Genomic DNA, 14,324 nt, shown 5'->3' on the forward strand with positions numbered 1-14,324 from the left:
CTGGAGCTTCATAGCTTTGTTACTTGAAGTAGAATAAGCACCTACAGAAGGTTTTCTGTCTCGTGTGGCATCGCGTTGGAAAGTCGGGTCTGGAGAGGGATGCCTCAGCTCCCGCTTCTTGGCAGTCGGCGTGGTGTGGGCATCGGTGCCCTTTGGCCTGAAGACGCCTGCCGGATGCACCCCGTTCCCGGGATGGTTCCAGCACAGGACCCCATGTCGAGCAGGAAGCCCGAGGCCACGAAGGGAAGGACGGAGAAGCGCACGGTCAGGGGATGACAGAGACGTGGTCCCGGGTGGGGGTGGGGCTGGCGGTCGACAAAGGTACCGACAGGGTCGGCAGGCACCCAAAAGTCCCGGCCGCTGACTCGGGCCTTAAAGGAGCACCGGGCTGGTCACGAGCGTGTGGTGAGGCAGAGCTGGTGGCCCAGGCGCCTTGGCGGGTGGAATAAGGGGCAGGGGCTGGACCAGCAGATGCGGTGCCTTCAGGTCAGGGAAGCGGCCGCCGCTGGGAGGAGAAGAGAAGAAAGGTGTGGGCCTTGCCCTTGAACTTCAGGGCCACCGGTGACTGGCCCCAACGTGGTGGCCCTTGTGCCAGCATTTAGCTTCTCAACAAGTTTGTGCACCCAATGCCCACCGTGAGCCCAGACAGCCAGAAAACATCCCTCGGGCAGGACAGGCTCTACCCCTGTGGGCTGGAGAGTCAGTAACTTACGGTCTGGTTTACTCGGCTGAGCGCACAAACCAGGGGCAAGTGTCGCAAAGCAGGGGTCCCGCGAGGGGACGCCGCCATCACTGCCATCTCAGAAAGGCGTCGGGCCAGGCGAGGCCTGGAGGGTGGCCGCTCATCTACGGAGAACCCACCGCGCTAGCCTGACCTTGGCGAAGACCGCCCTACGGCGAGGTCCTGCGAAAGAGGAAATCCCGAATCCTGCAGGATAGACGCCGAGCAGGGCTGGGCACGGTGCCCGGCTCCAAAACGCGTGAGTCCCTCCGGCCTGCAGGCTGATGTCCAAGCAGTTTTCCCAAAACGTCGGGGAAAATATACCCAAGTTTTAAAATCCTCCATCCCTGGAGTACAGCTGGGACATTTGCATCCTCCCCAACCCCTGCTTTATCTGCTGCAGAGAATATACTCCCGCGGCACCCGCAGCTCTGTCCTCACGCTGCCAGCTTCCCCTGCTCTCCTCCAGGACCAGCCCTGACGGCTCCAACCCGTGACCCCGTTTAGCCAAAGTCACTCACACGCAATCAGGTGCGCCGTGCAGAGCTTGGCTGTCCGGAAACCTGGCGTGAGGACTCCCTCCCGCTGGAGGCCTCGAGGGCCGCGGTGCCTGGCAGGGCCCCGTATCCCATCCAGCTCCGCAGAGGCAACGGTCGGGGAGGATGAAAGCAGCCTCCAAGGGAGGATCACACCCCAGGGGCCGGACCCTCCCCACCGGCGCACCAGCAGGGCCAGGGCCAGGGAGACAGCAGGGCGAGGGCACGGCGACGGGGACCAACTGGCTGTGCCCTTGAAGGGGCCTGAGCAAGGCTTGGGGAGGCCCCTCAGGGTGGGGGTGGGAGCTCCTGGCTTGGGATGGCTCTGACGCCTGCTTCCCATCAGACATTTAGGACAGGGGAGGCCCTCCAACACCACCCACACTTTCCACCCAGCGGTCACCAAGGGCAGTCATCTGTATCTTTTCCCTTAATCTTTTTTCCCCTCTATTTTTCTTTTACAAAATTGGGATTCTATACATTCTTGTATCTTTTCTTCACTTCTTATAACCTGGGCAATTCCCAAAGTTATCAAGTATTCATCAAGAGCATCATTTAGGACTTCCTTCGTGTTTCAGTGGTTGAGAATCCCCCTGCCGGGCTTCCCCGGTGGCACAGTGGTTGAGAGTCCGCCTGCCGATGCAGGGGACATAGGTTCGTGCCCCGGTCTGGGATGATCCCACATGCCGTGGAGTGGCTGGGCCCGTGAGCTATGGCCGCTGAGCCTGCGCGTCCGGAGCCTGTGCTCCGCAGCGGGAGAGGCCACAACAGTGAGAGGCCCGCGTACCGCAAAAAAAAACAAAAAGAAAGAAAAAAGGAAAGAATCCACCTGCCAGTGTAGGGAATACGGTTTCGAGCCCTGGTCCAGGAAGATCCCATGTGCCGCAGAGCAACGAAGCCCGCGAGCCACAACTACTGAGGCTGCGCTCTAGAGCCCTAGAGCCCGTGCTCCGCAACAAGAGGAGCCACCGCAATGAGAAGCCCGCGCACCGCAACGAAGAGTAGCCCCCACTCTCCGCAACTAGAGAAAGCCCGCGCGCAGCAACGAAGACCCAACGCGGCCAAAAATAAAAATATATAAATATATTTGTATATTAAAAAAGGCATCATTTACATTTTTCACATCGTTCAAAAGTTTCTAACTTCTACTTTCCAGAGAATGTGGGCTCCCTGGAGATTTGTGGGGTCCTGTGTGTTCCCAGAATGTGGGAAATGAAAGAGGTGTACGAAGAAAATCAAGATCTCCCAAATGCCGCCATCTGGAGACAACTGTTCTTAATGGTGTTTCTGGCCCACTTTTCCTGTACCCATGTTGCTGGTGTTCAGGTGAGGGGGTCACCAAGGAAGCACAGAGACTTTTTCCATCTTCGAGCTTCACACGAGGGTGAGGCAGGCAGCCCTGGTGGCTGGAGCGGCTTGCAATGTCACTGAGGGTCCCCCGTGCTCTGCCAACCTCAGCTCATGACTCTTGTCCTCGTGTTTGCAAGGAGGCTGCCCCTGCAGCCATCACGTCATCACCTCAGTGTTATAGGAGGAAGCCAGCAGGAGGGACAGAGCCTCTGTTCCCCTTTGAAATGTCTGGTTTGACCTCATTGGCCAGGTTGGCACACGGCCACCTCTGGCTACAAGGCAGCAAATCAGGGTATCGGGGTCTGCCAGAGAAAAAGAAGAGGAATACAGCCACTGTGGACCCCACCCCAGGGTGTCCCTTTACGTAAAGGGTCAGAAAAGTGACTGTAGCAAGCGCTGGCGAGGATGCGGGGTGGCGGGGAGGGAAGGTGGCACCGCCCTGGAGAAGAGCTGCGGGTTTCCAATCCGTGACTTGTCATTAAATTCCACACAAGCCGGCCACCCCCCGCTAGACATTCACCCCAAAGCACGCATCATCAGTGAGGGCAATGTCACCCCAAGGAGATGAGAACCCAAGTACTTAGAGTGATTTATTCACAGTTGCCTACACCAGGAAACCACCCTGATGCCCTTCAGTCAACACAGGGGTGGATCGTGGCCCAGCCACGGGGAGGAGGGAAGTGCATCCAGTGAGAGAGGCCCCAGACCAAGGCCACTGGCCGCAGGACCCCCTGAGGGACATGCTGGAGGGGGCAGGTTGCAGATGGGGGGGGTGGCGGGGCCTCTAAGGGGCAGCACAAGGGAGGCATCTGGGGGACGGGGGCGTCCTGCCCGATGGCAGCGCCGCAGGCACAGCTGTTTGCACTTGTGACTTTGACCGTGAGCAACACCCAGATGCACACGGAGACCAAGTGCAGCTCCCAGGGATAAGCCCCAGCCCCCGTGCACACACATGCACACGGATACGCACACGTGTGCACACACTGGCACACACGCACACACGTGTCAGGAACGAAAAGAAAGCAGCTCAAGTGTGGAAGGCGAACCGGCCGCGGTCACGCTTCTCTCCCTGGACGATGTGCACCTTTCGTCTGTAGTGGCGCACTCTTGGATTTCAGAAAAGATCCCCACCCGTGTAATCAAGTGGTAAAGGAAAGCTTTCCTTTTGTTTGGAAAACAAGGAGTGGGGAGGGAGGAGGAGGGCAGAGGGAAGGAGAGGAGCCCCATGCAGCGGCCTCGGGTCCCTCTGCCGCTGCTTTTCTCAGCCACGCTATCACCCCCGTCAGGACGGCCCTGTGCATCCCTGGCTCTGGCGTCCTGCTGCATCGTGCCTTATTCTAGGCCAGTCCTGGAATCCCTCTACCCTGCTGGGCATTCGGACCCGATTCTCTCCAGCACAGGCTCCACCACTTGCTGCTCTTACTGTGTTGTGATTTTGCAGTTTTAACTGAAGACTCGACCCTTCCCTGCCTCTGCTGGCCTCTGACTCCTGCTGCCCTGCCCCTCGTCGCTGGAGTGTTCATCTCTTGACCCCGCGAGCTCAAACTCACGTTAATTTCCTTTGGAGTTCAAAAGCAGTTGCTCAAACTTTCCTTTAGTTTGTCTTTCCTTCTGTGCGTTGCGTGAGTGTGTGTGTGTGTGTGATTAATCAATACTTTATTAGCTGAGGAACTTTCGAGCAAGCAGCAGGAAACTTGTATTTTGTTCAATGTCCTATTTCTCAGTCCTATAAATCTATTAAACAATACTTTTAGAGATATTTAAACACAATATCGAACACTTAAACACCAAATTAAATACTGAACAATTTTTCCAAATATTTAGAAATCGGTCACAAAGGTATTTTATCGAATTCTCCTAAGCCGCTGATTGAAATCACATCTCTAACAAAGGTTTCTCCGTTTCTTTTACTCCTTAAGGAGCGAACAAAACTCACAAATCACAGCAATAACACGATGCGCAGCAAATGGTTTAGAGACGCCGGTGCCGTGGGTTTCACCGTCTCTTCGTTATCTGGATCAGAGAGAGACAGAGAGAAGAGGAGAGGGAGGGAGAGAAGAGGAGAGGGAGGGAGAGAAGAGGGAGACAGGGATGGGGGGACGCATCAGGGCCTGGTCTGCAGGCTTAGCCCCAGCTGTGGGAGCTGCTGCAGCCAGAGCTGGACGGGAAGGATGGGCAGAGGGGAGGGCGTGGAGGGCGAGGTGAGGCCAGGCCGGGCCCCACGAGGATGGACTAGCCACTCTCACGTGTTTCTCTCTACCTCCAGCCTGGACGATGCAGACAGCCGGCCTGAGAAGCTGGCACAATCTGTCATAGAGGTTACAGGCACACCTGGCCCGAGGGAGGCTGAGCGGGCCCGGGAGGTGGCGTGGCCAGTGGGGACACTGCCCCCAACAAGGCGAATGCTACGCGTGTGACCCCAGGTCGACCGTCCGAGTTGAAATATCGGTGTGGCTGTTCCTCCCCTTCTGGTCTCCAGATCTCGTGCAGAACTGTCTCTGCTGATCCCCTCAACCGCGAACACACAGCAGAGGGGCTTCTCACAAAAGGGGCCCAGTTAGCCGCCCCGCGCCCATCATCTCGGCCCCCGCGCGCCTGCATGCCTTGCTTACAGCCGCCCTTTGAGCCAAATTCCTAAAGGAAGACAGGCACAAACTCACCTCCCACCCAACGCGGCGCCCCCATCGCCACTGTCCCCGCCCCCAGAAGAGGGGACCGGACCTCCCGTCACTTCAGGGTGGGCTGCCCGGTCCTGCAGACCATGGGAATAAGGCCGGCCATTCTCGTCGCATCCTACTCGACCACGGATGAGCAAGGAGGAGAAAACAAAAGCGTGCGGTGGATAAACACGCAGGCACATTTCCATCAGAAGGAGGAGGAGGGGCGGCTGTCACAGCCGTCACTCCTGGTTGCAGCCGCGGCGCTGGTACCGACAACGACCCTCCTCCATGAACCCGTCCACGCTCCCTGGGGCCCCGAGCAGGTGCTGGGGGTTCGTGGCCTGGTGGGTGACCCAAACCTTTGCTTCTAACGGGTCTGAGCCTCATCCCTCAGGCCCGTGGGCATCGCTGTGGCTGTCCACCGGCCTGGAGGATGAAGAGGACCTGGGTTCTCTGGCTCCTCACCCTGCATAGTCGGTCCCTGCCACCCCAGCTTTGGGCCTGAAGAGTCCCAAGTGGCCAGGCCACAGCCTCCACCAACGGCCCCAGGAAGCCTCACTGCGTGCCCGCGAGGAAGCTCTCTTCCCCTCGGGACTGAGCCCTCTAGAACCGAGAGTCCCAGGACAGGAAGCACAGATTCTGCGGGGCATCAGGAGAGGTAATAGGGAGAGGGGCCACCCCCTTCGCACCCCTTGATTCCAGATCCAGCAATCCTGGAGCAAGAGCACCACTGGTTGCGGAGCCCAGACCGTGTCCCGGGAGACATCGCCCCCGCCCTGGCCCGCACGGGGTTGCCACCTAGCCGGCACAGTAACTGAGTCTTCCAAAGGCCGTCAAGCACACCTCGTAGACTGCCCAAAGCATGCAGCCCTGACAACACCAGATGGGGCTGGGGATGCGGAATGACAGGAGCTCTCGTTCACGCCAGTGGGAATTCAGAATGGTGCAGCCTCTTTGGAAGATGGTTTGATTATTTCTTACAAAACTAAGCATCCGCTTACCATACGCTCCAGGAGCACACTCCCTGGTACCTACCCAAAGGAGCTAAAACCCATGTCCACACAAAAGCCCGCACAGGGATGTTTACAGCAGCTGTATTCATAGTTGCCAAAACTTGGAAGCAACCAAGATGTCCTTCAGCAGGTGACGGATAAATAAACGGTGTCCCACACAGACAATGGAATGTGATTCAGCACTAAGTGAAATCAGCTATCAAACCACGAAAAGACACAGAGGAACCTGAAATGCATTTAACTAAGTGAAAGAAGCCAATCAGAAAAGGCCTCATGATGCCACCTCTATGACACTCTGGAAAAGGCAGAACTATGGAGACAGTAAGAGGATCGGTAGCTGCCAGGGGGCAAAGGGGCAGAGGGTTGGGTAGGCAGAGCACGGGATTTTTAGGGCAGTGAAAGCACCCCGTATGCTATTCAACATGCATGTCCTATACGTATTCTGTGAAACTCACACCTCGGTGTGCGCTTGAGTGATGGTAGGCGCTACTGTACTTTAATTGCAGGGTCTGCATGTCCACCGCTATTGTATAGGAACATGACTGGTATTAGGATGTTGTTATGTTCTCCGACCTCGCTGAACTCACTGGCTTTTGTGTAGGTTCTGTAGGAGTTTCTCCCTAGGTCACCGTGCTGCCTAGGGAGAAAGTAGACAGTTCCACTTCTGGTCTTCCCACCTGCATGCTCTTCTTTCTCTTGCCCTGTCACGCCGAGCAGACCCTCCAGCACAAGGCTGAATAGAAGTGGCGACAGTGGGTATCTTTCCTTTTTCCTCATCGAGAGGGAAAACATTCCGTCTTTTGCCATTTAAGTATGATGTGAAGTGTGGTAATTTCATGTACGCCCTTTATCAGGTTGAGGAACTTGCCCTCCATGCTTGGTTTGCCGAATTTTTATCGGGAATGGATGTTAGATTTGCCAGCCACTTTTTTTTTTTTGCATTTTTGAGGTAATCATATGGTTTTCCACTTTGCTCTATGAATATCGTAATTTTACATTGGTTGATTTTCCAATGTAAACAAAACTTGCATCCCTGGAATAAACACCACTTGGTTACGATGAGTTATTCCTTTTAAGAAATCTTGTTGGATTCAATTTGCTAAGCTTTTGTTAAGAATGTGTGCCTATCTGTTCATGTCCAATATTGCTTTGTAGTTTTAATTTCTTGTAATGTGTCTATTCTCTATCTGGTTTTGCTATCCAGCCCTGCTGGTTCCACCGAATGCATATATTTGTACAGCGGTGTCATGTCCGACGCTTGCCCACATTCCTTGAGGCTCACATGGATGCTGTGCTTGGGTCTCTGGCCGTTACTCCGGAGCCACTAAACTGACTTTGCCACCCACTGGGGGTCTCCCCCTGCACGATGGCCTGTCCACAGAGCAGCTCCTCCTGTTCTCGAAAGCCAGCCCTTCGCATCGGTCCATGATGCTGTTTACTTATTCATTGATTTATTGTTTTGCATGTTTAGTTCTTAGCTCAGGGGAGCCCCGGTGGGGCCTTTCTCCCGCCCTGACCTGCTCCGCCGGGCTCTGCCTGACCCTACAGCCAGGGTCCTCAGCTAAGGAGGGCTACCCCTGGAGGGCTACACCAGAACCACTTGGAGCCACGTTTAGAGTTTGAAAAAAACATGTTTTATATTTTCTTCACATTTTATTTATAAAATAAGTCCCACTAAAGCCAGATCATTCTCACGTTTCATGTCTAAATAAAAGAGGGCTCAAAAACTGTTATCTGCAAGGAATCCGCCCAAATCAAGAAACACAGAAAACAGTGTAGGTGCCAAAGGTCTTTATTTCCAATAAGCGAAAAACCAAGTCGCATATAATCTTGATTTTATTTTCTTTTGGAAACATTGTAAATTTCACCATACTGCGTGATCTTGCTGCTCAAAGTGGGGTCAACTGATCAGCTGCACACACGTCAGCTGGGGCCTCCTTAGAAAGGTGGCATTCCGGGTCCCACCTAGGCCTGCAGAATTAGAATCTGCTTTTAAACAAGATCCCCAGGGCGAGCCTGTGCACATTACGGTCTGGGTTGATGTCACGCTTAGAATCTTCTCAAAGATTTTATCGATATCATCCTATATATTTAGTAGTTGTATAATTTTCTTTTTAAATGTAGGTATTTCGATGATCTGAAACTAATTTTTATGTTAGGTGTGAGAAAAAGGGCTCTTCCCCCCCCCCACACCTGATACCTTTTCTTGAGTAAGTGGTCCATCATTATCCTACTGGGGACATATTAAGTCGACAAAAAGAAAAGCAAATTTATATATATTTTGTCTTTTTACTTTTTTTTTGAAAGTTTTTTGGCTGTGCCACGTGGCACGTGAGATCTTCGTTCCCCTACCAGGGATTGAACCTGCACCCCCTGCAGCGGAAGCACGGAGTCTTAACCACTGGTCCTCCAGGGAAGTGCAGGATGATCTTACATTGTTCAAAGAAAAGATACTGCAGAAGAAATGAATAGCACTCCATAGATGTCTGAGCTCTGACAGAATGAGCGATTCAGAGCCTGATGGAAGAAAACTGCCTAAATCACAGGCCTTTCTTTAAACCACGTGGTTCCCATACAGAAAACAGCCAGTGGTTGAGATGGGGGTAAGGGTGAGAGGTGGGTACAGTCATCATTTTGAGCCTGCAAAAATAATTCTTCTACAGACCACCTCTTCTATGCTACCATTTATAGGACGTACCCAGGGTTGGCAAACCCATAGGGACAAAAAGAAGGTTAGTGTTTAGGGAGTGCTAATGGGTATGGGATTCTTTGGGGTGATGAAAATGTTCGAAAACTGGTTGTGGTGATGGCATGTGAACACACTACCACTGAAGAGCGCACTTTAAAAGGATGAACCCACATGGCACGTGCATTCCAGCTCATCAGTGGCCAGTGTTTGTCCAGTGCATTGATTACACGAGCCCTGCCGGTTCTAGGAGGAACCGTGCACCACGTGTATTGATTTACCTGCCTGAGTTTTCACCTCCGTACAGCCTGCCTTGTCACACCTGTATTTGGGGCCGCTGTCTCAGCTGTCTACTGTTCGGGCTTACTGCAGGCCTCGTGTCCCGAGAAGGGGGGGACCGCAGGGCACCCCGTGGATACGTGGACTGGTGGTGAAGCGTTACCTAGAGAGGTGTCTCTTGCGTGCGCCCTGATACCCGGCCAGGCCCCGGGCGGCCCCGCGGACACTCGACCCAGGTGTGTCTGACCCTCGGACACTGGACTCGGGCGTCTGGCCCCTTGGACATTGGGATCCGGGCGGCCCGGCCCTGCGGACACTCGACCCGGGTGGTCTGGCCCCTCAGGCACTGGACTTGGACGGCCTGGACCCGCGCGCCGCGCCCCCGCCAGCAGAACGCCGCGCCCCCTACACGTGCGCGCAGCTCGGGACGGGGCGCCGCGGCGGGGGCGGGGCGGGCGGTGGGTGTGGGCCGCCCTCGGGGTGGGGCCTCCGGGCGGGGCGGGGCGGGGCGGGGCGGGGCGGGGCGGGGCGAGGTGGGGCCGGGGAGGGTCCGCCATTGCGGGCGGGCGGCGCAGGCCCGCCGCGGCCGTCGGTGTCTGCGTACCCGACCGCCCGGCCTGGCCCGGCCTGGCCCAGCCGGCCCGCCCGCGCGCCACACGCCTTTGGCGCAGGCCTGTCGGGCCCCGGGCAGCAGGAGGCGCCGCAGGCGGGCGGGCCGGCGGGCCCCGAGGGCGCGGACGCGGCGCTCGGCGAGGCGGGGCTGAGTTTCAGGACCAGCGACCTGAGCCTTGTGGAGATGACGGAGATCGAGTACATGCAGCTGCAGCACATCCTCTACTCGCACATGGAGGCGGCGGCGGCCGCCGGCGAGCCTGAGACGCGCGTCAACTCTTGCTTCCTGGCGGCGGCGGCGCCGGGCGCAGCGGCGGGGGGCTTCGCTGCGGCCGTGGGCGCGGCGGCGGGGTCGCGCCGCCCGTGTACCCGGTGCTGTGCCGCCTGCGCTGGCCGATGGTGGCTTCGCGGGCGCCAACCAGTGCCTGGGCCACATCGACTTCCAGGAGCTGCGCATGATGCTGCTGAGCGAGGCGGGCGCGCCCCGCGCCGCCGAGAAGACGCCGGGCGCCGACGGGCCGGGCGCCGGCGCACCCCGGCCCAAGGCGCCCGACGGCGCCGGCAAGGAGAACGTGGAGGGCGCGACCGAGGTGCGGGCCAAGTCGGCGGTGCGCGTCCGCCTGGAGGACGGCTTCAACAGCATAGCAGCCGAGCCCCCGCCAGCCCCGCGCGGTGCGGATCCCCCCGAGCCTGGCATGGCGCTCAACCAGTGGGTGCATCCCCCAGGGAGCGGGCCCGGCTGGATCAGGGTGTAGACCAGGGTCCTGTGCAGAGAAGCACCAGCCTCGGTGTGGATGTAGACCAGGGTTTTCTGCAGAGGCCAGCGGCCTCACTGCAGCTTGCATCTTAACAGGGAGCAGACCTCAGTGGGTCTGGAGGCTGAGCTGAAAGTTTGTGTGCTCTGTGCAGGCACAGCAAGCAGATATCAAGTGCACAGCCTGCAGCATTACCTTTGCGGCGTGCGCTCTGCATGTGCATGTGGAAGAGAGAGGAGTTGAGGTGAGTGCACACATGTTCCTGAGGAAGAAAGGTTTTGTCCCCAAATCACCCACCTAAATGTCAGGAGAGACCTCTGCTTCCCCGTCTGTTGACTCAGGTTGAGGCTGACCTGATCTTGCACAGATGCATCCCCTGGGAGGACAGACGTCATGTTGTGAGGCTTTGAGTGTAAAATGCAGCTTCATCCTTGAGCCAGACTGCCAGCCCATAAGTGATCTCGCAGCAACAATTATCGGAGAGGAGTAGCCTGTCTGCTAGGGTGTCTCCTCAGCTTTCTGTGTGTCCCCACCCTGTAGTTTTCCCCATTTTGCCCATAGTCGTCAGATTTTGGAGGATGGCCAAAAAAACAGAGATGGGTGTCAGAAGTGTGATGGGAAGGGAGGTGTAACTAAAAGATGACACACAGCCACACCTTCCAATGTGAGGAAGAAAGTTTGAACTTGTCCCCTACAACACTAGCTGATAATTGTTTTGTAGAGATTTCCGTGATGGGGGGCATTCATGGTAACAGCTTCGAGTTCCATTCCAGAAAATCAAGTGTTAGTGATTGTGGTGTTTCAGGAAACTTACCTGCCACATACTCTTCATGTGTTTCTGGGTTTCTCTTGTCTTGGCAGTTTGGTAACTCTTACTCGCCATCCATCCGAATTAATGAATGTTCCACTTCATCAGCCACAAAACAACTGTAGAACATTAGTGAACAACAAAACCGCTGCTGCAGCTACTGCTCTTCAATCTACATGCCCTCTGTTTACTGCAAAGAGTTGCTCTACTAGTGGAAATTGTAATCTTTCACAAACACAGGTAGGGAGAAAGATTTGCGAAGCTTTGCTCTTTTGTGTTAAATGGAGAAATTGTATTTTAGTTAGGTCCCAAGGATGTTTCTTTCTTTCATTGAGCTCGATAACTTGTTAAAATCGAGAGTATTTATGTGGTTCGGGGATATTTAAAAATCCGTCGTGCACCTAAAGTTCTTCAAGTTCATGTGAATAACTTTGACGTTACTTCTATTAAAGTGCCTTTTATTTGTGCGTAGAGAGGAGATTGTCACCTGTTGATAACGTTGCTGTTGCTTCATTGTTTTCCAGAGTTCTAGTAACTCACGTTGTGTACTTGAAGCTACCAAGCATCAGGATATTGGATTGCCGAGAGCATTTTCTTTCTGTTATCAGAAGTAAATTGAATCCACTAAACAGACTTTGGGTAGTAGAAACAAAGCTTTGCCTGAGCAGGTTCGGATTAAAGTAGGAGGTAAGCGATAAAACAGAAGCTGGCAGGTGCTTTCTCCTCCTGCCTGATGTCTCTGCCCCCCCCCTTTTTTTTTGGCCACGGGTGGGGGAGGGGAGAGCGGTGGTTTATAAACCAATGAAAGGATCTCGGAAGCCTGCTTGCATCTTAGGAATCCTTCTGTCCCTCTGCCCAGTCACCTCACTTGGAACATCCTTGCGAATTTTGAACATCACGTTTATCCTTGGCCTGGAAACGTTGAGTTTAGGGGCTGCTTTTTCTTAACAGTAACCTCCTTAAACAGAAACATGATAGACTTAGGTCCATTTTCGTTAACTGACAGCAAATTTAGGGTTTTTTTTTTTTTTGTCTCTTATTTCATACTTCATGAGTGAGGCAGGAGTCTGAAATCCGCTCAGAGCTTTAGGGGACCATCTGCAGATGGGCAAAGGATTGAGTTGGGAGCAAGAGGCCATAAGGTGATACAGAAAGTCTTAGAAAGAAAGAAATTTCTGAAGGCAAACTTTGCTTACCCCTGACGTTAACCCTCAATCCGTTTTTCCCGGAAAACATTCTTTTTCGAGTTATCCAACAATAACACAGCCTACACTCAGCTTTTCAAGAGCTGACAAAGACAGGGTAGGGATGGAGCTCTGCTGCTTTCTCCCACGCCAGTGATTAATTTTCCATTGTTCTTACGACATTGCTCGTGAAAGTATATGTGAGCATTTGTAAGGTATAAAGGTTAAAATTAAAATAGTCCCTGTACTGACTACTCAGCTGAGGAACCAAAATATTACCAATACTTGTGAATTCCTCTCTATGTCTTTTGAAAAGCTATCACCATTCTGAAATGTGTGTTAAGTGATTCTTTCACCGTAGAGGGTTTGGCTTTGTACGGTACCTCGGGAATGCACATCACCACAGGTACTTATTAGACGCCTGCTGTACTGTGATAGAAATTTGACATATTTCTGTAGCACAGGTCAAAGCTATGACGTGATTACTCCTTTTGTGGGGGGAATCTCACTTGTAAGGTGAGGGCGTGTTTAATCCTAAACCACTTGGGTTCTGTCCTCTTCTGAGCATTGCAGTTAGAATATCAGTTGTCATCTTAGAATAATTGCATCTCAAGAAAATCTTTTGGAGAAAATATTTCTAGGTTTGTTTTTTTTTCCCTTCTGAGTATTAGAAAAATCAAACAACTTCTTGGTTTTTTTATTCATAGATGACAGTTAAAATGGCTCTTGATTTAAAAGGGGGACTTTTGATTGTATTGCTGTATAAGCTGTATTGATTACATAATACCTGGGGTGGTTTTTCTTTTGCGGTACGTGGGCCTCTCACTGTTGTGGCCTCTCCCGTTGCGGAACACACGCTCCGGACGTGCAGGCTCAGTGGCCATGGCTCACGGGCCCAGCCACTCCGCGGCATGTGGGATCTTCCCGGACCGCGGCATGAACCCGTGTCCCCTGCATCGGCAGGCGGACTCTCAGCCACTGCGCCACCAGGAAAGCCCTCTGGGGTGTTTTAATTTAGTTTATGTTCAGTTGTATAGTTTGAAACCTAGAGCCTTGTGCCAGATGTTTCTATGGAATTTTGGAGCGCTTCTTGTTGGTTCTGTGTGCTCCTTACCCATTCATGTTTATATCTTGGATCGAAAATACCAAAAGATATATTCAGCATTCACGAGGGTAAGTTTAGAAGAACCAAACAATTAAAATACCACTTTTTCCTTCTTTTGCAAAGAAGAAGCGCTATGTAAACAAGCAAGAAATAAGAGGAGTCGGAGTAGGATACGTCAGTTGGACACAAACAGAGAACGAAGAACCCTTGGAGAGCTCCAGAATGTGGGTGAAGGCTCCACAGCAGCGCAGGGTGCTTCGCCGTCGGTGGAGTCGCCCCAGGCCGCCCTCGGGGAGCAGAGGCAGAGCGGTCCCCCACGGGGCAGGTCCCAGCGGAGGGAGAGGCACAACCTCATGGAAAGAGATAGAAGGTAATGCGTGCTGTCGGTGGTATACAGTTGTCCTAGACGCCAAGCTGATGAGAGTCAGTGCTGGTAACAGGCACCTTTTTGTAGAAAACAATGGTGCAGGCACTTCTGTGTTCAAGGGAGGGAAAGCTGGCAAGAGTCAATGGTCACCTTGCTTTGCTAGGTGGATGGGGGTAGCCAAGACCACCCCCAGGTTTGAAGATTCATTAGGAGGACTCATGGCTTTGATTTATTTTGGGCAAAGAACC

The 14,324-nt window shown here is 53.8% G+C and overlaps 1 protein-coding gene across 1 annotated transcript; it reads left to right on the plus strand.

Annotated features, from left to right (window-relative positions):
• Positions 1 to 3,441: 3,441 nt before the first annotated feature.
• On the plus strand, positions 3,442 to 14,083 carry LOC309805984 (uncharacterized protein; the record flags this gene model as incomplete). Its single annotated transcript, XM_082624347.1, is given in 12 exon segments — positions 3,442 to 3,518; positions 4,874 to 4,982; positions 5,366 to 5,533; positions 5,742 to 5,925; positions 5,970 to 6,077; positions 9,482 to 10,207; positions 10,210 to 10,236; positions 10,239 to 10,566; positions 11,474 to 11,660; positions 11,945 to 12,031; positions 12,035 to 12,107; positions 13,833 to 14,083. Coding segments are annotated over 12 exon segments (2,325 nt in total).
• Between the last annotated feature and the right edge of the window lie 241 nt (positions 14,084 to 14,324).

The sequence above is a fragment of the Mesoplodon mirus genome, assembly GCF_964341445.2.
Source record: "Mesoplodon mirus genome assembly, chromosome: 6".
Taxonomy (NCBI): Eukaryota; Metazoa; Chordata; class Mammalia; order Artiodactyla; family Ziphiidae; genus Mesoplodon; species Mesoplodon mirus.